At 34.3% G+C, this 22,627-nt stretch overlaps 1 protein-coding gene across 2 annotated transcripts in view; it reads left to right on the top strand.

The window, feature by feature from the left end:
• LOC101891526 (uncharacterized) overlaps positions 1-22,627 on the top strand; it is a 217,739-nt gene that overhangs the window by 169,600 nt on the left and 25,512 nt on the right. For both annotated transcript variants that reach the window (XM_059126368.1, XM_059126369.1), the window contains exon 5: positions 13,767-14,898. In XM_059126368.1, the coding sequence (XP_058982351.1) occupies positions 14,241-14,898 (658 nt within the window). In that variant the 5' untranslated portion in view covers positions 13,767-14,240. The remainder of the gene's footprint in view (positions 1-13,766; positions 14,899-22,627) is intronic.

Genomic DNA, 22,627 nt, shown 5'->3' with positions numbered 1-22,627 from the left:
TTAAGATCGATTTTTAATTTTTTTCCAAGGCGTATTAATTTTTAAGAATATTTTCTCAAGGACCAACAAGGCTACGAATTTGATTTTAAAAAAATTGTTTCTAAAGGACCATCAGAGCCAAAAACTATGATTTTTTAAATATTTTTCAAGGACCAGCAGCACCATTAATGTGGATTTTAAAAAGAAAATCTTCTGCAGGAAATCTTAGGCCAGCAAGATGATTTTTTGTTTTGGAATACATTCTAAAACAAATTTCCTTTTTTCTCAGATTTACTTTATTAAAATCATTCTTAAACCATATGATACTAGTGTATCATCCACTATGCGTATGTAGCAGAGCTCCCGTAAGAAAAAAAATTATATTGGGAATATATGTGAAGTAGATCATATCAACCATGAACCTTTTTTGAATGCGTATCATGGCTCAAGTTGGGAACTATATCCAACTCCGAATAGATTTTCAATAAATTTGATGGAGGCTTTTATACCTCTAGTACCAAATAACCTTGTCATATAGCGAACGATTATATTAAAATATATTTACTGAAGAAATAGAACGGACCGATCTAGACAAAATTTGAAACCATTATTTTTGAGCTGCATCTGATATCTATTACCAAAACTCATTGTTGTGGAGTGCATATTAAGCATGTGAGGGACCTAAAACCCCACATCGGATGAAACATATATACGGGAGCTATAGCTATATCTGAATCGATTGTAAAAATTCTATGTACTTGCTTCTAGACTGAATTTGGTCGGATGTGCCAACATTTAGTTTATTTGGACTGATATTGGGCATTTGGTGCACAATTAACCCGAAATCGGTTGAAGATATATATGGGAGCTATACAGGGTTTCCCATATTCGACGGACCCATGTTTTTTTTGGGCCCATTCCAATCGACGAGGCTTGTCCTCAGGCAACATTCTTTGCGTCAATTCAATTTTGTACGGGAAAAATGCAAATCAATGCGAATAATCCTTTGTAAAGTGGACCGAACCATGCCCAACTGCGAAGAACGGCGTTTTTGCGATGTTCTTGGGGACCTTTTAACACTGGCTCGTACGGCAGCGATATTCTCGGCCGATCACCTTGGTCGACTTTTATATGGCCTCTTCGGATTAGAAAGAGCCTTATCAGTCGAAAATTTTTCGTATAAATGCTTAATGGTGTTCTTAGAAGGCGCACTTCTCACACTTTTTAATGTTTTAAAAGCACGTTGAGTTTTCACAATTGACTTCCTGTGTTGAATGTAACGCGGTATGTCGTTAAGCGATGTGACATCTCTGTCAAAAGTTATGGTGTTGCCAGATGGGTCCGTCGAATATAGGCAACCCTGTATCTAAATTTGAACCGATTCTCACCAATTTCTATTAAGTTCGTCCTTGCAAAATGTGACCTGCATTTTATTCACAAAAATACATCGAGAGACGGACTGACATGCATAAATCGACTTAGAATATGCTCAAAAGTAACTATGAGTCTGCCTCTACCTTTAAAAAATATCTTAAAAACACCACAAAGGTCCCTTAAAAATATGCTTCAAAAACCTCTTAGGTCCCTTAAAAATATACTTCAAAAATATCTTAGGTCCCTTAAAAATATGCTTCAAAATCATCTTAAGTCCTTTAAAAAACATGCTTAAAAAATTCACGTATGTCCTTTAAAAGATATCCTTAAAAATCTACGTAGGTCCTATAAAAAATACCCTTAAGAAATCCACGTTTGTGGATCAGTTGGTCCTTTAGAAAATATCCATAAAAATCCACATTTGTGGCTTTGTTATTCCTTAAAAAAATATCCATAAGAAATCGATGTTTGTGGATCAGTTGGTTCTTAAGAAAATATTCAAAAGAAGTCCACGTTTGGGGAAATATATTTAAAAAATACACGTTTGTGGGTCCTTTGTTCCTTAAAAAATGTTTTTTTAAAATCCACACTCTTAACAATTCACGTTTTTTGGTTCGTTTTTGATCCTTGAAGAGAAATCCTTAAAAATTCCACGTTTGTGGCCCAATAGGTTCTTTAAAAATATCTTTAATAGTTCCACGTCTGTGACTCAGTATGTCCTTTAAAAATATTCTTAAAAATCAACGTTTGTGTAGGTTGATCCTTTAGAAAATGTTCTTGAAAATCTAAAAATTCAAGTTTTTGCTCCGTTTGGTCCTTGAAAAGATATTCAAAAAAATCCAAATTTGTGGCTTATTAGGTTCTTTTTTAAATATTACTAAAAATCCACGTTTGTGGCTCTGTTGGTCCTTTAGTAAAATTCTTCAAAAATTTAAGTTTAGGGCTTTGGTGGGAATTTAAAAATTTTATTTATTTTCCTAAAAGAAGTTTAAACAAAACCCCACGTTTGTGTCCTTGTTGTTAATCCTTTAGAAAATATCATTAAAAATCCTCGTTGGTAGCTCTGTTAGTTATTCAGAAATTAAACTTTTAAACTCCAAGTCTGCGTCCTGTAGAAAATATTCTGCAAAACTCCACTTTGTAGGCTCATTCAGAAAATATCATAAAAACAAAAATTCAAGTTTCGACCAATATATTCCATTCTCACGCCAGACCTTGGGTTAATAAAAATATTGTGATGTGTGTAATGTGAAGACGATCGGACTCTTACATCACATTTTATAAGAGTTGTACTTATTCAAAAGGGTTGTGGAGTACCAGGAGGACTGGACCGATATTGCCCAGCTCCGAACTCGATCTACCAAATTTGGATCACATCGGATACTCCCTTCGAGAGTTATCTTGCGCACCAGCCAGATAAACGGACATCGCTAGATCGATTCCAAATGTCTTGAAACGGATTTGGTCCAAAGAGACTTAGGGTCTAAAACCGTTATTTCAATGAGGCACGTTTTGGGCGTATCAAATGTTATATACCCTCTCTAGCCACATGGCTGAGTGTGTAAAAAATATACCACAGTTGTGACAATTTTTGATGGCTGGAAAATATCGCTAAAAACTCAACGATTTTTGGCTCTAAAAATCCCAAATAAATATCTTAGGGAGAAACCTTGAATTATTTCTCAAAAATCACATTTGTAGATCTGTTGGTCCTTTTATTTTATTATAACAACATTTTGTTAAAAAATAGAAATGTCTTTGAGTGTACACTTACCTTTTCACAATATTCCTTTTTAAAGTCCTGCAAGTACACAAAGAAAATAACTTTAGCAAACAAAATAGTATCATTTAAAAAAAAATAATGTCGAAATTAAGTAAAAACAATAACAACAACAGCCAATTATTTCCAGTCAACACAAAATGTTATCGGCTTACAACTAATTTCAAATTTATCTAATGCAATTTAAGAAATTTCCATTGTAAATATGTTTCCAAGAAGAATTTATAATACATTTTGTCTACGTGTTGTTTTTTGTTTGATTTTCTTTTTATTTTTTGCTCTTGCCTTCTTCTCTTTCACTTCGACTTAATTAGTATGCTTCTTATCTTTATTATGCAACGAACGGGCAATTGCAGTCTTCCTGTGAGTATCTTTCTATTTTATGGCTATCTTTTGGTTTTTATTTTCTGGCGTTTTTTTCCTTGTCTTCTTTTTTGCCAATGGCGTTGTCTTAATTTCCATTGCCCATTCTTTGGTAAGCTTGTTTTCTCTCAGTCTGCTTTACTTGTGCTCGGTGATGCCACTGGTGCTGCAGGGAATAAACTATTTAAAATTAATTGCTTTCGGTGAATTGTTGGGCAGTGTCAGAGACTCTACGTTGGCCATAAAGTAAGTAATGGCAAGGACTGGGCAGGAAGAACTGGTCAAAGTTTAGAAATTGTTTTAAAAGGAACTTTAAGATTTTCGTTGGCACTTAAAGTTTTATGGAAGAAAAAAGGAAATGGAGTGTCATAACGTAGAAGGTATTAATTATTAATTTTAATGAAAATTAAAATAATAATAATAAAATTTATTATTAGAAGAGAGAGCGATAGAGAGCAGGCGAGAGAGGGAGAGAGAAATTATGAATTGTAATAATGTTGATCGCATATTGGGCCATGTAAAAACAACTTAACCTTGGTGGCGTATGAGTAATGACATGCTTATTCAACATTGATGATGGCGTATGAGCAATCTGAGCTCACCATTAATAATAATAATACGCCATCATGTACTCAGTGGGTCTTATTAAATATTGTGGGTGTAAACACCAATATCTTTAATTTGATATATTTAAAATGGAGTTACTGAAACCTCGTCCCATACACCTTAAAATTCCAAGTTTAATCTACCTCAAACCATCGCCTTAATTAATAATTACATCACTTGTCAGACACTGAGTACCTCCTAGTTAATGTCAATTTATTTGAATGATATTTAAGACATTAGGAATAAAATTTGCATTTAACGAGCACACTTAAATAATTATGCTAATCGAATTCAAAATTGTATTGGTTGGTTTAATGCATAATTATGTTTGCTGACCTGCCATCGAAATGCGTGTACGTGTGTGCGATTAAATGTAGGGTGGGGGGATGTGAAGTTATCCATTAAAATTTCCAAAAATTTTGCTCAAAATGAAATTGAATTCGACGTTGAATTGAAAACTAAAATCAATCAGAGTATTAGTGAGGAATATATCATTTTTTGAGTTCACAATAGAGTTTTAGTAAATTTCAGAATTCCACATTTGTTGACCTTTTTTCCCTTTATAATATTTTCCTAAAAGCACAAAGTTAGTGGCTATGATTATATTTAAAAAAATATGTAATTAATAATTCACGATTATTGGTTTTTGAAAAAAAACAAGTTATGAAATATCAGTCAGTGTTCCGACTTTACGCATACCTTTTTTGGATTCATACAATAAATATGAGACTGATATATTTTGTCTTCCTTCAAAATCGAATGTTAGACGACAGGTGGATTCTTATTTCGGATTTGGCCTTTTCTGGGGGTGGTACCAGAAGAAATGGTCCTATCTCTACCATATTTATAACAGATTTTGGATTGATAAAAATATTGATATTTGTCAAGTCTAAATGGAATCGGATGTTAATTTCGTGTTTTAGGAGCTTCATGGATATTCAACATTTTTACTCTTTTTGGGGGTGAGTTACCACAAGGAGTTTACCGATTTATCCCATCGAATAAACAAGTAAAAATAATGGGATATTTGAAATATGAAGACAGTCGAACCCTTACATCACACCTTATAAGAGTTATAATCATTTAAAAATTGTGACCCTTTGTGGGGGAGGTACTTAATGGAGTGGACCATTTTCGCACCGGGCCTAGAACTGATGCAACTTTAAGGATTAACAAAGTTGAAGCAAAATCGGATTATCCTTTCTCTTTCTGCGAAGTAAAATATCTTTTTGAAAATGTCAACCTTTAGTAGGGGATGTTACAGAAGCAGTGAACTGATATTCCCCATCTCCGATATCATTCTAAGCCAGAAAGTCAAACGAACGGAAGGACACCACTGGATCGGCTCCAAATGTTCTGAAATAAATTTGATCTGCCGAGACCTAGGGTCTAAACCCGAAATTTCGATGAGGCACGTTTTGGCCGTATCAAATGATTTATAGGGTGAGATGAAAAAACTGCAACCAACTTCAGACTTCTGTCATTTCTAAGCCACTCGTCCGACAGGTGTTAAAATTACTCCAGTGACAGCTCCAGTTTACAAGCGAACAAAAGCATTTTGGTGAGAATTTTCCAGAAAAATAAAGTTATTCGTGATGGAATTCAAGCGTGATAGTGAGATTTCTTGGTATTTGGCTGGAAAACCACATGTAGCTTTTGTTAGAGTACTCCAGCATTTAAATGTGAATAAATCTTTTGTGTCTCACACCATCGCTCGTTACCGTGATGCTGGTAGCGTAGACCGACGTCAAGGAAGTGGACGGAAGAAAACAGCAACATCAGTAGAAATGGTTCGAAAAGTAAAGAAGCGACTTGATCGAAACCAGCGTCGCAGAGGCAGAAAAATTGCTTGTGAGCTGAACATATCGCAATATTCCATTCGGCAAACATCGAAAAATGAGCTCGGGGTAAAGTCAATGAAATTCCAAAAAGTGCAAGAACTTACACCGATGAGAAAACATTCGTTGCCCAGCAATTTGTAAAGAGGTCAGCTGAAAATGTGCACCTTCGGTTGGCCACCAGAACTCAAGCGCCGGCCATGGTGTAGGTGTGGGTCGCCATAACAGCCGATGGTATATCTCCGCTCGTATTAATTGACCGTGGCATCAGAATAAATGCCGAATATTATTGCGAAAATATTCTGGAGGGTATATTAAAACCTTGGGCACGCAAACATTTTGGCGGTAGACCTTGGACATTCCAACAGAACTCAGCACGCGCCACCCAAGAATAGTTACAAAATGAGGTTCTTCTCTTCATTTCCAGCGCCCCACCAAAATGGTCAAATGGCCACCAAAATCTCCGGATACCAATCCGTTGGACTATATTGTTGGTAGTATTTTGGAAAGCAAGGTTGGCACTAAAAAATACCAAAGTATCGATCACCTCGACCAAGCACTTCGCCGGGAATGTGCCAAAATACCGCAGAGCAACATTAGGGCAGCGTGTGACGGTTTCATTGGCAGTTTGAAGGCCATAATTCGTGTCAAAGGTTACCAATTCGAACAAATCAATACTTATTCCAAAATTTGATACTATTTCCGATTTTTTTGCTTTCATTCAATAAAATTAAAAACAAAAACTTATGGCGTTTGACTTTGTTGCAGTTTTTTTATCTCACCCTGTATAGCATTTGATAGTCCTTCGGTTTTTCATACCCTCCACCATTCTATGTAGGGTATATTAACTTTGTCATTCCGTTTGTAACTCCACGAAATACTCATGTCAGACCCAACATAATATATATATATATATATATATATATATATATATATATATATATATATATATATATATATATATATATATATATATATATATATATATATATTCCTGATCAACGATCGATTTAGCCATGCCCGTCTGTCTGTCCATCTGTCTGTTGTAATCACGCTATCTTTCGAACGAACTCAGATAGAAGGCTAAAATTTCGTACACATGTTGATTTTGCCAGTAGGCAGGTTAAGTTCGTAAATGGGTCATGTAGGTTCATGTTTTCATATAGTCACCATATAATGGTACCTCCCGATATTCAGTCTTTTGATGATTATAGCTACATAATTCACCGGAATTGTTTCAAATTTGCTATTTGAATTTCGTAATGGATACTACAGTCTAAGACAGAAAATTGTCTTTGCGGGTCCACGTCTTCGTATAGCCCCCATATAACGATACCTCCCGATATTCGGTATTTTGGTGATTTTAGCGACATTATTCACCGGAATTGTTTCAAATTTTGTATTTGAAATTCGAAATACATACTACAGCCTAAGATAGAAAATTGTTTGTGCAGGTCCACGTCTTCGTATAGCCTCCGTATAACGGTACCTCCCGATATTCAGTATTTTGATGATTTTAGCGACATAATTCACCGGAATTGTTTCAAATTTGCTATTTGAAGTTCGTAATGGATACTACAGCCTAAGACAGAAAATTGTCTATGCAGGTCCACGTCTTCGTATAGTCCCCATATAACGGTACCCTCCCATATTCGGTATTTTTTTGACATTTTTGCGACATTATTTACAGTAACTATTTCAAATTTGGTATTTGAATTTCGTAATGGATACTACAGTCTAAGACAGAAAATTGTCTTTGCAGGTCCACGTCTTCGTATGGCCCCCATATAACGATACCTCCCGATATTCGGTATTTTGGTGATTTTAGCGACATTATTCACCGGAATTGTTTCAAATTTTGTATTTGAAGTTCGAAATACATACTACAGCCTAAGATAGACAATTGTCTGTGCATGTCGACGTCTTCGTATAGCCCCCCTACAACGGTACCTCCCAATATTCGGTATTTTGACGATTTTAGGTACTATACTCACCGAAATGGTTTGAGATGTCGTATGTGAAGTTCGTAGTGGATGGTACAGCCTGTGACAGAAAATTGTCTATGAAGGTCCAGGTCTTCGTATAGCCCCCGTATAACGGTACTTCCTGATATTCGGTATTTTGATGATTTTAGCGACATTATTCACCGGAATTGTTTCAAATTTGGTATTTGAAATTCGTAATAAATACTACAGCCTAAGACAGAAAATTGTCTGTGCATGTCCACGTCTTCGTATAGCCCCCTACAAGATTTTAACTGTTTTTTAACTTGTTAAGTCTAAATTTTAAGCTTTGATGATCCTTGAACAAATATTCATTCAAAAATATTTGTTTTATACTTGGAAGGCTCTTAAAAACATGTTCTTAAAATCCCCACAGTTATATTATTAAAAGTCTTTAAAAATCTACCATTCTACAATGGAAGTCTTTGGATTTTAAGTCCTTGGATAGAAAAATGCACTTTCAAACCATTCGTAGTTGAAAAATATTCTTAGAAAAATTCATTTTTGCTATTGAAGGTCCTTGTAATTTTTTTTAAAAATATGAATAATTTTTTAAAACTCCACGATTTACCTTTCAAGGTACTTAGAAAAATATTCTAAAAAAATGTCTAAAGAATTTGTGGGCCTTGCAAAAAATACTCTTAAACATTTAAATTCTTTGCTTGTGCTCCAAAAATTTGTCCCAAAAAATCACCTTCATAGCATTTAGAATACTTGACGTTAATCCTTTACTCCATCTTCGACTTTCATTTCCCAAGAATTCACTTACCACATGGAATGAATATAATTAAATACGATTACGAATTGTTTAACCGAAAATTAAATCGAAAATTATCTGCAAATCACGTTTCCAGTAATTGCCATTAACAAGGATTCAATTTGACACTTTGATGTTAATGAATTATTATAATTTTCTCAATAACTAACACACACACATAAATTCCCTTTTCAAGACAATTAACGACGACCTATATTTCCACAAAATATAATGAGAACAACAACGACAGCAAATACAAATACAATTAACTAACTATAAATAACTAAATTATGGTTTGTGAATGAATGTTGATGTATTTTTGGTTAATTACATTTACGACATTCATGTGATTTCATTTAGCCACGTTGTGGATGTGAGGTTTCATTAGAGTGGGAGAGAAAAATATTCTCCTAAAACCGCCTTTTACATTTATGTGTCTCTATGTGTATGTATGTAAAGGAGTGTAAGTTCGTGTTTACTTTATGCAAATTTAAATTGAAATTTAATGTCATCCATTTATTCTGTGGTTATTAGGAAATTTATTACATCCTCTGGCAAACATCTCTCTGGTGGTTGATGCCTTTACAAGAATTTGGCTCTGCCTATTCCCCGCCACATTGTTTGTGACAGAAAAATACGTTCTTATCTTCCCCACCCAACCCTGCGATCCGCCTAAGTAGAGAAAACACATTTACCCACAAATATAATAGGTTTAATTTGAGAGTTCTTAGCCAAGTCTTGAAAGAAATTAGACAGTGGGAGTGAAAGTGTTATCTGTTTGTCTATTGAAATAATGATTTTTTTCGTTTATTTTTACGTATGACTACCAATAACAATCATACGCCCGCATGTCTTTCAATGGATTTAACACCATGGCGTATAAGTTATACCGATAATTATACGATCGCCAACTACAAATAAATTTAAGCTAAAGGATGTGAATACAGAAAAAAAATAAAAATAGTCAATTTCTTCGAACACAATCCAATCAAATATACGTAGAAAATTCACAGCTACGGTCTTTCGGGAATTACTTAATCAACGGTAATCGAAAAATGATCCAATTTGTAAATATCAAGTAAAACAGTATCAGTCGATTTTTCCGACAGTTGTATACCCTCAGCCAATGTCGGTTTCTTTAAATATATTCTGACATGGGGGAGGTTCCGAAAGGCTTGGCCATCTTCACACAGCCCACATATGACGTTACCTCCCTTTATTCGATATTTTTATGATGTTAGCGTCACTATTCACCGGAATTGTTTCAAATTAGGTATTTGAATATATTAATAGGTTCCACAGCCTATGAAAATTTACATATGCAGTCTCCCGTCTTCGTATACCCCCTCATATTGCGGTATTTGTTGAAAATTTTTAAGTTCCATCCAAATGGAATATGTTTGGCGATTAAAACTATAAAAAATACAAAAATTTTAATTTTAAATTTTCCAAGTCGTCTTCGATTTTCAGAAATTTGCCATCATAGTAGCAACATTTTCCAGTCGAATTAAATGGCACTTGGTATTTGTGGATATTAAAAAAAATCATCAACATAGGTTCATGTTTGAGTATAGCCCTCCATTCAATTACGGTTCATGTGTGAGTATAGCCATCCATTCCGTATGTGACCTACTTCTGATATGTATACCAATTTATGCTAATTTTTGGAAAATGTGCGTGAGGTACCAGATATAATGAACCGAAATACTTCACAAGCAACAAAAATACCTGGACGTACAAATATAATTGTTAATCAAAATTATAGCCATTTGTGGGGAAGGTACGTGAAGAAATGGGCCGATATATAACATATTCACACCAGATCGCTCGTTGTACAAAATACTTTGTACATACTTTTGAGTGCGATTGAGGCGCTGGGAAAATGTAGAAATAAAAAATAAATGTTCTAAAATTAAATATTTCCCAGCCGCCATAAAATATCACATGTGAAGAATTCGGTGATCTTGTGCGCTGACGCATACGATAATGTGAGAGATAATAAAGGTTATGACCCACACGCACAGATATCGATGCGCTCAGTAGATGCACAAGATCACTTGAATGAAATGTAAAGCAGCCCTGCAATGTTCTCCATTCAATATTAGAATAGATAAGAACAATTGTGTGGCTGCGGCTAGGTTAAGTTAGATTAGTTTCAGTAGTACGTAAGGCACAAATATTTTAAATAAAAACAGAATTAAATCATTTTTTTTTTTTACTATTTTTTTTTTTAACTATTAAAAATATTTTCAAAATTTATTTATTTTTTATCTAATTATTAAAATTAAGCTATATACTCGTTGAGAGAACTATTAAGATATACAAGTCCGAAAATAATCGCTGGTTTGTTTCGCAAGTTATGAGAGATATACATACTACAAGTTATTGACCCTGTGTGGGGGAGGTACCAAATATTACATTATCAAAACTGTTGGGATGTGTGAAATTTGAATAGAATTGTATATTATGTCTGCAGGACTTTTGGTATTGAAAATGGGCCATGTAGGTCCACATATTCATTTAGCCCCCATATAACGGTACCTCCCGATATTCGGTATTTCGATGATTTAAGCGACATTATTTTCCGGAATTGTTTTAAAATTTGGTATTTAAAGTTCGTAATGGATACCATAGTCTAAGGCAGAAAATTGTCTGCGCAGGTCCACGTCTTCGTATAGCCCCCATATAATAGTAACTCTCTATATTCGTCATTTTGATGATTTTAGCGTCATTATTAACCGGAATTGTTTGAAATTTGGTTTTTGAAGTTCATAAAGGATACTACAGCCTATGACAGAAAAATGTCAGTATATGTCCCTGTCTTCGTATAGCCCTCATATAAAGGTACTTCCCTATATTCGGTAATTCGATGATTTAAGCGACATTATTCATCGGAATTGTTTCAAATTTGGTATTTAAAGTTCGTAATGGATACCATAGTCTAAGGCAGAAAATTGTCTGCGCAGGTCCACGTCTTCGTATAGCCCCCATATAACGATACCTCCCGATATTCGGTATTTTGATGATTTAAGCTACATTATTCACCGGAATTGTTTCAAATTTGGTGATTGAATTTCGTAATGGATACTACAGCCTAAGACAGGAAATTGTCGGTGCAAGTTCACGTCTTCATATAGCCCCCATATAATAGTACCTCTCTATATTCGGCATTTTGATAATTTTAGCGATATTATTCACCGGAATTGTTTCAAATTTGGTATTTGGAGTTTGTAATGGATACTACAAGCTATGACAGAAATTTGTCAGTAAATTTCCATGTCTTCGTATAGCCCCCATATAACGGTACCTCCCGATATTCGGAATTTTGATCATTTTAGCGACATTATTCACCGGAATTGTTTCAAATTTGGTATTTGGAGTTCTTAATGGATACCACAGTCTAAGACAGAAAATTGCCTGCGCGGGTCCACGTCTTCGTATAGCCCCCATATAACGGTACTTCCCGATATTCGGAACTTTGATCATTTTAGCGACATTATTCACCGGAATTGTTTCAAATTTGGTATTTGAAATTCGTAATGGATACTACAGACTATGACAGAAATTTGTCTGTGCAGGTCCACGTTTTTGTATAGTCCCCATATAACGGTACCTCTCTATATTCGTTATTTTGATGATTTTAGCTACATTATTCAACGAATATTTTTTTCAAGTTTCGCATTTGAACATTGTAATATAGATCCTAATATAAAGGCTACATTTGATATTTTTAAGATTTTTAAAGAATTTTTTAACGGATTTTATTTTATTTATTTATTTATTTATTTATTTATTTTTTTTTTGAAAAATGCCAAATTCTTTTCAAATGATGGAGAGTTTTCAAAGTTCGGCCCGGTCGAACTTACACCTTTTTTCCTTGTTTTAATTAATTTAATTAGAAATATTGGGTTGTGTGGCAATTGAAGAGAAATAGATGCTCAGTTCGCATTTTATGATCGTTCTAAGCCTTTGTGGGGGAGGTACCACAAAGGGTGGGCCGATGTCTACCATCTTCGCAGCAGATTTCGTGTTAATAAAAATATTGAGATGTATTAAATTAGAAGACAATCCGATGCTTTCATCACATTTTATAAGAGTTGTTATTTTTTTTTAATTTTGAAACATTTGTGGGGGAGGTACTTGCCTACCACTGATGCTAATAGAAGGATTTGCAAAGTTGGAGCCAAATCGGATTATCCTTTCTCTTTGTGTGTAGTAAAATATTTTTTTGAAAATTTCGGCCTTTTGTGGGGAAGGTACCAGAAGGAGTGGACCGATATTGCCCATCTCCGAACTTGATCTAAGTTTGAAAATAATATTACGATGTACCAAGTTTGGACCAAATCGAATACTCCCTTCGAGAGTTATCGCCCGCATCAGCCAGACAGACGGACGGATATCGCTAGATCGACTCCAAATGTCCGGAAACGGATTTGGTCCAAAGAGACCTAGGGTCTAAAACCTTTATTTCGATAAGGCACGTTTTAGCCGTATCAACTGATATATATACCCTCTCTAGCCATATGGCTGAGGGTATAAAAACAAGAAGCGTATGGCTGTTATCAACACTTATACGATCCGGTGGACAAAACTATGAAAAGTTGGAAAATATATGTACCACTTATTTAATTCGTCCCACCGTCCCCTGCCACATTCCGTTGCATATGTTTTCGTGACATATTTCACAAGAATTTTGGCACGGCTTTGGCAAGCAATTTAAAATAATTAAAATATATTCCAATCCAAATGTTCTAGTTCTGGGCACATTGAAATACCCACATTTCGTGTATTTTTTTTCCTCTTTTGGTTTGGAATCTGCCTACGACAACTGGCTTGGAAACAATTCAGTAGCAATGATAATAATACACATAGAAATTATGTGGATGGGGGGATCGTTAGCTTTGGGTGGGTGGGCGTGTGTGTGTTTGCATGCACATTTTTCGGGTCTATGCAATTCAGATTTTCCAGTTGCCTGCTTCTCGTTACTAAAGGATAAAAATTTTGTGATTATATTTCACATTTAGAAAATTGTTCTCATTTTTTGCCATTTGTTTGTTTCTTTACAGATTTGGGGTCTATATTTCCCCCCTTCGTTCGTCGGTAACCACAAAAATAGTTATAAACTGCGTTTAGAATATTCTCAGCCAGAGCAGGAATAGAAGTGACATAGCCAGTGCTCAACTGCATTTTAGCTGGGAAAACAAAAAAACGAACAACGACAACAGAAAAAGCAGCCACCAACAATTCTCTCAGCCATTGAAACATAACCACAGGCAAGTTTCACAGCTCCCAGATTACGTTGTGAGGAAACGGGGGCTCGAAACGAAGTAGCTTCCACCCGCCACAAGAACTTGCTAACCCACAATTTACTACGCCATTACCAAACAACTTGCTGGTCAGGCAACCAGCAGCAGTATCATCATCATCCTCATTGTCATTGTGTAGTGAATTTTTTCCCATATTTTTGTTTGGCGATTGGGTTGTTCGCCTGCCCAACCGAAGATTTAACTCATTTTCCCGAAAATAACCAAAAAAAAAACATGAATCTAGTAATAGCATCCATGCTTTTGTTGGCCATGTTGGCATTTCAGCCGACATTGATTTATGGCGCCAAGAAGAACATAGCCTCAGCTGGCAAAAGCAACCGAAATCCGGCCAGCAGCCTTAATACGGAACGTAAAATAAAATCTTCTAAACACGGAAAGAGGCACTCAAGCGAGGCATTCGAGGGGCCGTTGTATTCGCCCGCATTGTTGGCCTCATCGAAATTGGTTTTGTCCCTGGGATCGGGTGATGTTTTGGTGCGTGCAGCACGTGGTGCCGCTGCTGCTGCTGCTTCGGCAGATAAACAAAATCCAACACCAGTAATTGCTACGGGCAGCAGTAACAATGGCGGTGGTGGAGGCAAAAGACAAAGGACTGGCAATGGTAAAAAATCCAATAGGAATTCAGCCGTACGTGAAAATAGACAAGCCTCGTCGGAATCATTATCCCCCTCGAATGGTGGTCGCAAACATTTGGATAAGAAATTCTCCCTCGCAACGGGATTAAATGCTGGCACCGATCAACAAGCGGGTGGCGGCGGCGGCAAGGGAAAACAACAACGTCAAATGTTGAAATCACAAAATCATCAGAGAAAACGTTCCGGAAACAAGGCGATTCGAGATGAGGCCAATGCAGGTGAAAGTGACAAGACACGTAAGTAGATACTTTACCACACACACGCACATTATGAGATATCATGGCAAACTGAAGATGACTGGGAAATCCTTTGGATAACTGGGAATTTGGTGAAAGAAGAGTAATCTTTGTTAAGATATTTCAGATTGAATAAAAAATATTTTTTTTTATAAATCCACGGCTGTTGATGTCCTTCAAAATCCTTCGAAAATTATTTAAAAAAACACAAGTTTCTTTTATTTTTCCAGGACCACTTCTGTTGAGATTCTTCGAAAATTATTTAAAAATATCTTCAAAATTCTCTTTTATAAATTCTTTTTAAATGAACGTTTTTTTTCTGCCTATTTTTATTTCCTTAAATCCATCACTATATCTTTTAAAGTCCTTTGAAAATTATACAAAAATATTTGACAAGATCTTCAAACTTTTTTTTTATAAAAACACAACTATTTCCCCCGAGGTCTTTGGGAAATTAAAAAATATCTACAAAAAAAATTATAAATCTAGGTCCTTCGAAAAAATTTTTTATATATCCTGAATATCTCGTTTAAAGCACTTCTTTAAAAAGATACTTAAAAAATATATTTCCACCACCAATTTTCTTAAAGTCCTTTAAATTCCACTAGTATTTCTGTTGGGGTCCTTGCATAATTATCTCTCTTCAGGCCTTCGAAAATTCATTTTTAGGACAGAAACAGATGTCAAGTATCTCTAGACGAAAACTAGAGATTTTTTTAAGAACAAAATTCCAGGGATCCATTTAACAACTCGTGTGTCCCTGACTGAAATCGTGACTATTTTTTTTAACGGAAAATGTTCAAGGACCTCTTGACTAAGACTTGTTGATTTGTTACGAAAGAATTTCAAGGACTTCCTAACTAAAACTCGTAGATTATGTTATTAAAACAATGTCAAGGACCTCCAGGTTACAAATCTTGTATATTTTTTGCGAAAAAAATGTCAAAGATCTTGAACTTTTTAAGAAAACTTCCTGACTTAAAGTCTCCTTTTTATAGGAAAATTTTGCAAAAAAATCTGAATATTTGATTTAAAAAAATAATGGACCTCCTAAATGGATATCTTGGATTTTTAGGACAAATTTTAAGGATTTTATGATTGAAAATCTTGGATCATAAAAAGGGACTCCATAACTTCTAACTGCAGATTTTAAAATCAATCACTCACCTCTTACAAAAAATCATAGATTTTAAATAAAGTGGGGTCTCAAGGACCAAGGAATTATTGTAAGGCAACGAATAAAAATCAAGGATTATTTTAAGAAAAAATTTTAAGAACGACCTGAGTGAAAATTTTACGCTTTCACAGGACCTCATGACTATAAATCGTGGATTTTAAAATTGATCAAGGACCTTATGACCGAATCTTTTGATTTTTTAAATATAAACTTTTTCTTTTATCAATAATTATGAATTTTGAAAGAAACAGTCTCAAAGATTTTAAAACTAGCGGACATTAAAAAATGATGACTTGAATGACTTAAAAAAGTTTTCAAGGACCTTAGATTAAAAATGGTTATCCTAGTTCTTAAGAAAAAAATTGAAGGGCCTCTTGACAATAACTTGTCTGAATGAATTTGAATTATGTCTGAATGTTTGTCATAGTCTGTCTGGCTGTCTGACACACATCACTATAATGTTTTTAATGCAAGGTCTAGTGTGAAGACGGAATATATCGGTCCACTCCTTCTGGTACCTCCCCCCCAAAGGGTCGACATTTCGAATATCCATGAAGCTCATAAAACGCAAAGTTAACATCCGATTCCATTTAGACTTGGCAGATCGGACATTCTTTCTCCCCCACAAAGGGTAAATGTTTTGAATAACCAAAACGATTATAAAATCCGAAATAAGCTTCTGATTTTCTTCATAATTCACACATCCCATTATTTCTACTAACACAAGATCTGCTATGAAGATGGGATATATCGGACAATTTCTTTCGGTAACTCCCCCACAAAACGGTAAAAATTTAGAATACCATGAAGCTCAGAAAACGCGTCATTAACATTAGATTCCACTCAGACTTGGCACATCTCAATATTTCTAACAACACAAGGTATGTTATAAAGATGGAAGAGATCGGACCTTTTCTTCAGGTACATACGCCCCCCAACCCCATAAATTTTAAATTTTGAAAAACAAAACGCTCAAAGAAAGCGGAGTAAGAATCCAACATCAACACCTTATTCAAAGAAGTTTCAAACCTAAGTTAGTAGTTTTAAAGTCCTTGACATTTGTTTTTAAGAGAGTTCTACAATTCTTTCTTTAAACATTCCTTAAACATTTTTTCATGAAAAAATCCATGTTATTTAGTTACGAAGTCCTTGTTACCATTTCCCAAAAATGATTTACGATATTTGGCCAGGAGATCCTTAACACTTTTTCCAAAATATTTTTAATCAGGAGTTCCTTAACTCTTTTTTTCTTAAAAAAAGGTATTTTAGTCAGAAGAGTTTGATTTTCTTTAAAATAAAATAAAAAGTTTTTAGTTTATAACATTCTTGAAACAAATAATTTTTACAAAATCCTTAAATTTTAATCAAGAGGTCCCTAGAATTTGTTTTTTACAAGATTTCCTTGAAATATTTTTCTCAAAAACTCAAAGTTGTTTTGTCAGGGAATCTTTAAATCACATTAGTTTTTGTCAGGAGGCCCTTAAACCTTCATCAGAAAAAATCCAAAAAATTTTAGTTAGGAGGCCCTTTTTATATGAATGTTGTACGATTTTTATTGAGGAGATTTTTAGCATTTACACCCCATAAAGATCTAAGATTTGTAGACAGGTCCTTGAATTTTTTCATAGGATTTAAAATTTCAGAATTTCAGAATTCCTTGACATTTTTTTTTTATCTTCCTTTGGAAAATCCACGATGTGTAGTTCTCGCAAAAGATCCAAAATTTTTAGTCAGTGGAACCTATATATAAAATGAAGAATGTAACCAATATAGTCCAAGCCTGGTACGGCACAATATTGATATCATACTTTTTTTGATCCGATACGAAATGGACAATATTGGCCTATCCCTTCGGAACCTAGTCAGAAGTCAAAATATATTTAAATAATCGAATATTAGCTGAGGGTGCAAATCTGTCGGCAAAACCGACTGCTACTTTTTAATTTGTTTAGATTTAATTTAATTTCATCGAATCCTTATCACTATTGTTGTCATTGAAACAAATTCCCGTAACATCATATTAAAGGGATTCCAATTTACATTGGTTTGCCTTATCTGCAACTGGGTCAGTTTGAAACTGAGCCAATTAAAATGATGGTAATTCAGGTTAACAAATTCAGACAAACAAACCAACTTACACACATTCTTTGCATGACATTCGAAATTACTTGCAAATCCCCAAAGATTAGGAATATATGTTGAGAAAGGGGTTCGGTGGGGGAGAGAATACAAACATAAGCTAGTAATTTATCCACTCATGTAAAAAACCCAATATGTAAGGCACAAATCCCCCCAAAAAAAACGAAGAGCAGATAAAAAGGATTTAGGGCCCATGGATGTCCTCTTTTAGATATCCTTTTTTAGTTCACAGAAAAAAACAACTGTAGTGGGAAAGGCTTTGAAAAATTCATCATTGGGAAAGGCCATGACAAGCAACATCAAGGTTATTATTTTTTTTTTTTTTTGAGAACAGGGGGATGTAGGCACACAGTACCAAAAAAAGGATTTTTCCAATGAACAAATGAGGGACTTTTCATTTTTGGACTGCACACAAAAACGAGGACTCCTGCTGTTTAACATGTTGTATGGCCAAAGATAGTTCTTTTTTACATCTTTTTTTTCCAAAAGTCAATAATCACAGAATTTTAATGGAATCCATGCTTGTGGGCAATAGAAACTGGTTTTTACTTTGAGTATTTGAATTTCCATTTTTTTTTTGCTTAATTTCCATTTACTTTAATTTAGTTTCACTCGTTGTATGTATGTGCATGTAGATGTGTGGGTGTGTGTCTGTTAGGTGCCCCAAATTCTCTGTAACCCATATTCTTTCATAATTTTAACAAAATATTATGTGCCAAAGTAATTCTTTGTTAAAATTCTCATTTTTTCGTTATCTCCCCTTATCACAACATAATATCCTTGTGACTTCTTTCCTTGCCCCCAAAATATGTGTCTTGCAGTTGTTAAATATATTTTATATTAACAGTGACGTAGAATAGAGAAGGTAAATATTTTGGAGAGGACAAGAGGATAGAAAACCTTTTTCTTGAGGCTTAAGGGAAAGATGAAATAAAAAAGGTGTTGTGATTTTTAATATGGGAGATCTTTGAAAAATCCCAAGACTTTTGCTATGAAAATCTTAATAAAAAAATAAAGAAAATCGACGAGTTGTCATCAGAATATCCTTAAATATTTTTTCTATAAAAATTGTTGAAATCGGAGTTCTTAAGTACTCGAAAAAAATTAATAATTTTTCTTAAAAAATTTCTACGATTTTGTGTCGTGGGTCCATGACATTACTTTCTTAAAAAAGATTCACAAGTATTTTTCAGAAGGAACTTAAAAGATTTTTTTTTTTATTACGAAAGATTCATGAGTTGAATCATGAGATCCTTGAAAATATTTTCTTAAGAAAATCGTGACTTTAAGTCAGCATGTTTTCAGAAATGTATTCCAGAAAAAAATCCAAAATTTTTGTCGGAAGTCCTTGGTTTCCTATTATTTATGAAAACATCAACACCTTATTCAAAGGAGTTTCAAACCTAGGTTCTTAGTTTTAATGTCCTTGACATTTGTTTTTAAGAGAGTTCTACAATTCTTTCTTTAAACATTCCTTAAAAATTGTTTCATTAAAACAACCATGGTATTTAGTTACGAAGTCCTTGTTACCATTTCCCAAAAATGATTCACAATCTTTGGTCAGGAAATCCTTAATACTTTTTCGAAAATATTTTTAATCAGGAGTTCCTTAATTCTTTTTTCTTAAAAAAAGGTATTTTAGTCAGAAGAGTTTGATTTTCTTTAGAATAAAATAAAAAGTTTTTAGTTTGGAATATTCTTGAAACAAATCATTTTTACAAAATCCTTGAATTTTAATCAGGAGGATCTTAGAATTTATTTTTTACAAGATGCCCTTAGAATATTTTTCTCAAAAACTCCAAGTTGTTTGTCAGGGTCTCTTTAAAAAACATTAGTTTTTGTCAGGAGGCCCTTAAACCTTCATCAGAAAAAATCCAAAAATTTTTAGTTAGGGGGCCCTTTTTTCATATGGATGTTGTACGGTTTTTACTGAGGATATTTTTAGCATTTACACACCATAGAAATCTAAGATTTGTAGAGAGGTCCTTAAATTTTTTTCATAGGATTTAAAATTTCTATTTCAGAATTCCTTGAAATTTTTTCTTAAAATCTTCCTTTGGAAAATCCACGATGTGTAGTTCTCGCAAAAGATCCAAGATTTTCTTTTCTAAAAAATATCTACAATTTTTAATCGATATATTCTTGGAATTTCCTTCCTAAAAATTACCATGTTTTTGTCACGGGGTTTCTGAAAAGTTCTTGATTTATAGTTAAGAACTTATAATTTCTAGCAAGAGGTCCCTGAAAATTTCTTTCTAAAATATTCAAGAGTTTTGATCTAGAGATCCTTGATTTAATTTTAAAAACGCGATTCATTGTCACGAGGCTCGTCAATTGTTTTCCCAAAAAAAAAAAACAAGTTTAAGAATTTTTTCTGGAGTCTACTTCAATTTTTTTTTGTACACTAAATGGCCAATATAAATTCAAATGACCTGAATTTTTGCACATATGACCGTGTGTTTTTTAAGCCCGTTCTATCGGGAAATTGTAAAAAAAAAAAACAAAAAAAAAATTAAATATTAATCAAAATGTTTCTTCATTCGAAAGATCAATACGTGACATTAACATTTGAAAATGATTTCGGGCATATGGGCACCGCGGCTGTTCTTGACGAAGTGCATTCTGGACGTCCAATTTTTGGCCACTTTTTCGAGCACTGCTGGCCGTATGTCACGAATAACACGAACAATGCTGGCCTCCAAGGCGTCAGTTGTTACTGGTTTATCAGCATAAACCAGACAGGTGCACTTCTCGAAATCAACTTATCGCCAAATTTTGATTTCAATAAGTCGATGGTTGCGTTCGCCGTATGGCACGTAGCGCCATCCTGTTGAAACCACATCTCCTCCGGATCAATGTCATCCATATTTTTAAACAAAATATCATTGATCATGGTGCGGTAACGATCTCCATTGACCGTTAAGCGAGCTCCTGCCTCATTTTTGAAGAAATAAGGTCCAATGATGCCACCAGCGTGAAAACCGCACCATGCATTGCATTTTTTGAATGTAATGGAGTCTGTAGGGTCTCTTGTGGATTGGTCTCACTCCATATGCGGCAATTTTGCTTATTAACAAGCCCGTTAAGCCAAAAATGCGCATCATCGCTGAACACAATTTTGCGATAAAACAACGAGTCATTTGCCAACTGCTCTAGAGCCTGATTTTCAAAGTAAATTTGGATAATTTCGTAACGTTGTTCAAGCGTGAGTCTATTCATGATGATTTGTCAGAGTATACTGAAACAAATAAAAAAGTTTCATCAAAATTTAATTTTTTGTGTTACTTTTTACAATTTAAAGTTCTATATAGCTTACAAAAACATCCTTTATATTTTTCATCCGATTTGGTGCTTATGTCCCTCACATTCGTAATATGCACCCCGCCAGAATGATATTTGGTACCAGCTATCAGATACAGCCCAAAAATACCTTAGCCAAATTTTATAAAGATCGGTTCAGATTTGCATATAGCTCCAATATATATATTCAACCGATGTAGGGTTAATTGTACAGCAAAAAATCAATGTCGGTCCAAAGGACCAGAATTTTGCATACCCGACCTAATTTAGTAAAGAAGTAAGTACACCACTTTTGTTGAAAATCGGCTCCCATAGCTCCCATACATACGTTTCATCCGATTTGGTGTTTAAGTCCCTCACATGCGTAATATGTACTCCACAACAATGATATTTGGTACGAGGTACCTTATAGAGCTTTATCTTTGCCCAATTTTATCGAGATCGGTTCAGATTTGGATATAGCTCCCATATATACCCATATTGCGATTTCAAGTTTATTCTGCAATTAATGGATAAAATCAGCCCAAATTGAGTGAATTTTGGAAACCAAATTATAACTGCTCTAAAGCCAATGGTTGATTGGTGATATGATCTACTTCAAATAATTTTTGTTGTTACGGGAGCTCTTCAAAATATATATAGTATTGTAGGATATCATATAGTCGACCCCGCCCAACTTTTGACTTTTCGTCACTGCTTGGTATTTAAAACGTTTCGTTCCCAAAATAAATACTTTTTTTGTGTTATGGATCCTCTTATAAAGTTAACTCATGATTTTTGGTATTGTGTAGAATTGGAGCCCAGCATTGAACCCGATCAGCTCGAAATTACTATTTAATTCCTCAGGGGATAATTTAATTCCTCCACTATTTGGTACAGACCCAATATTGATTTTTAGTACTTTAAAAAACCCCACTCTACTTTATGCCTTTTCAATGTGCGAAATTTCATCCTGCCGTACTAAAACACAGAATTTAGCTCTATTCAGTTCCCATTTTTCCATGTTTTTCCCCTATCGAAATTTTGCCACACCTCTGATTCATTGAAGTTCTCAACACTTGCGATAAACAACAAATTATAAAAATTTGTATAGTATATATGCGAAAAAAGGGA

Source organism: Musca domestica, unplaced genomic scaffold (genome assembly GCF_030504385.1).
Source record: "Musca domestica strain aabys unplaced genomic scaffold, Musca_domestica.polishedcontigs.V.1.1 38, whole genome shotgun sequence".
Classification (NCBI taxonomy): Eukaryota; Metazoa; Arthropoda; class Insecta; order Diptera; family Muscidae; genus Musca; species Musca domestica.
This window is presented reverse-complemented; position numbering and strand designations above follow the sequence as displayed.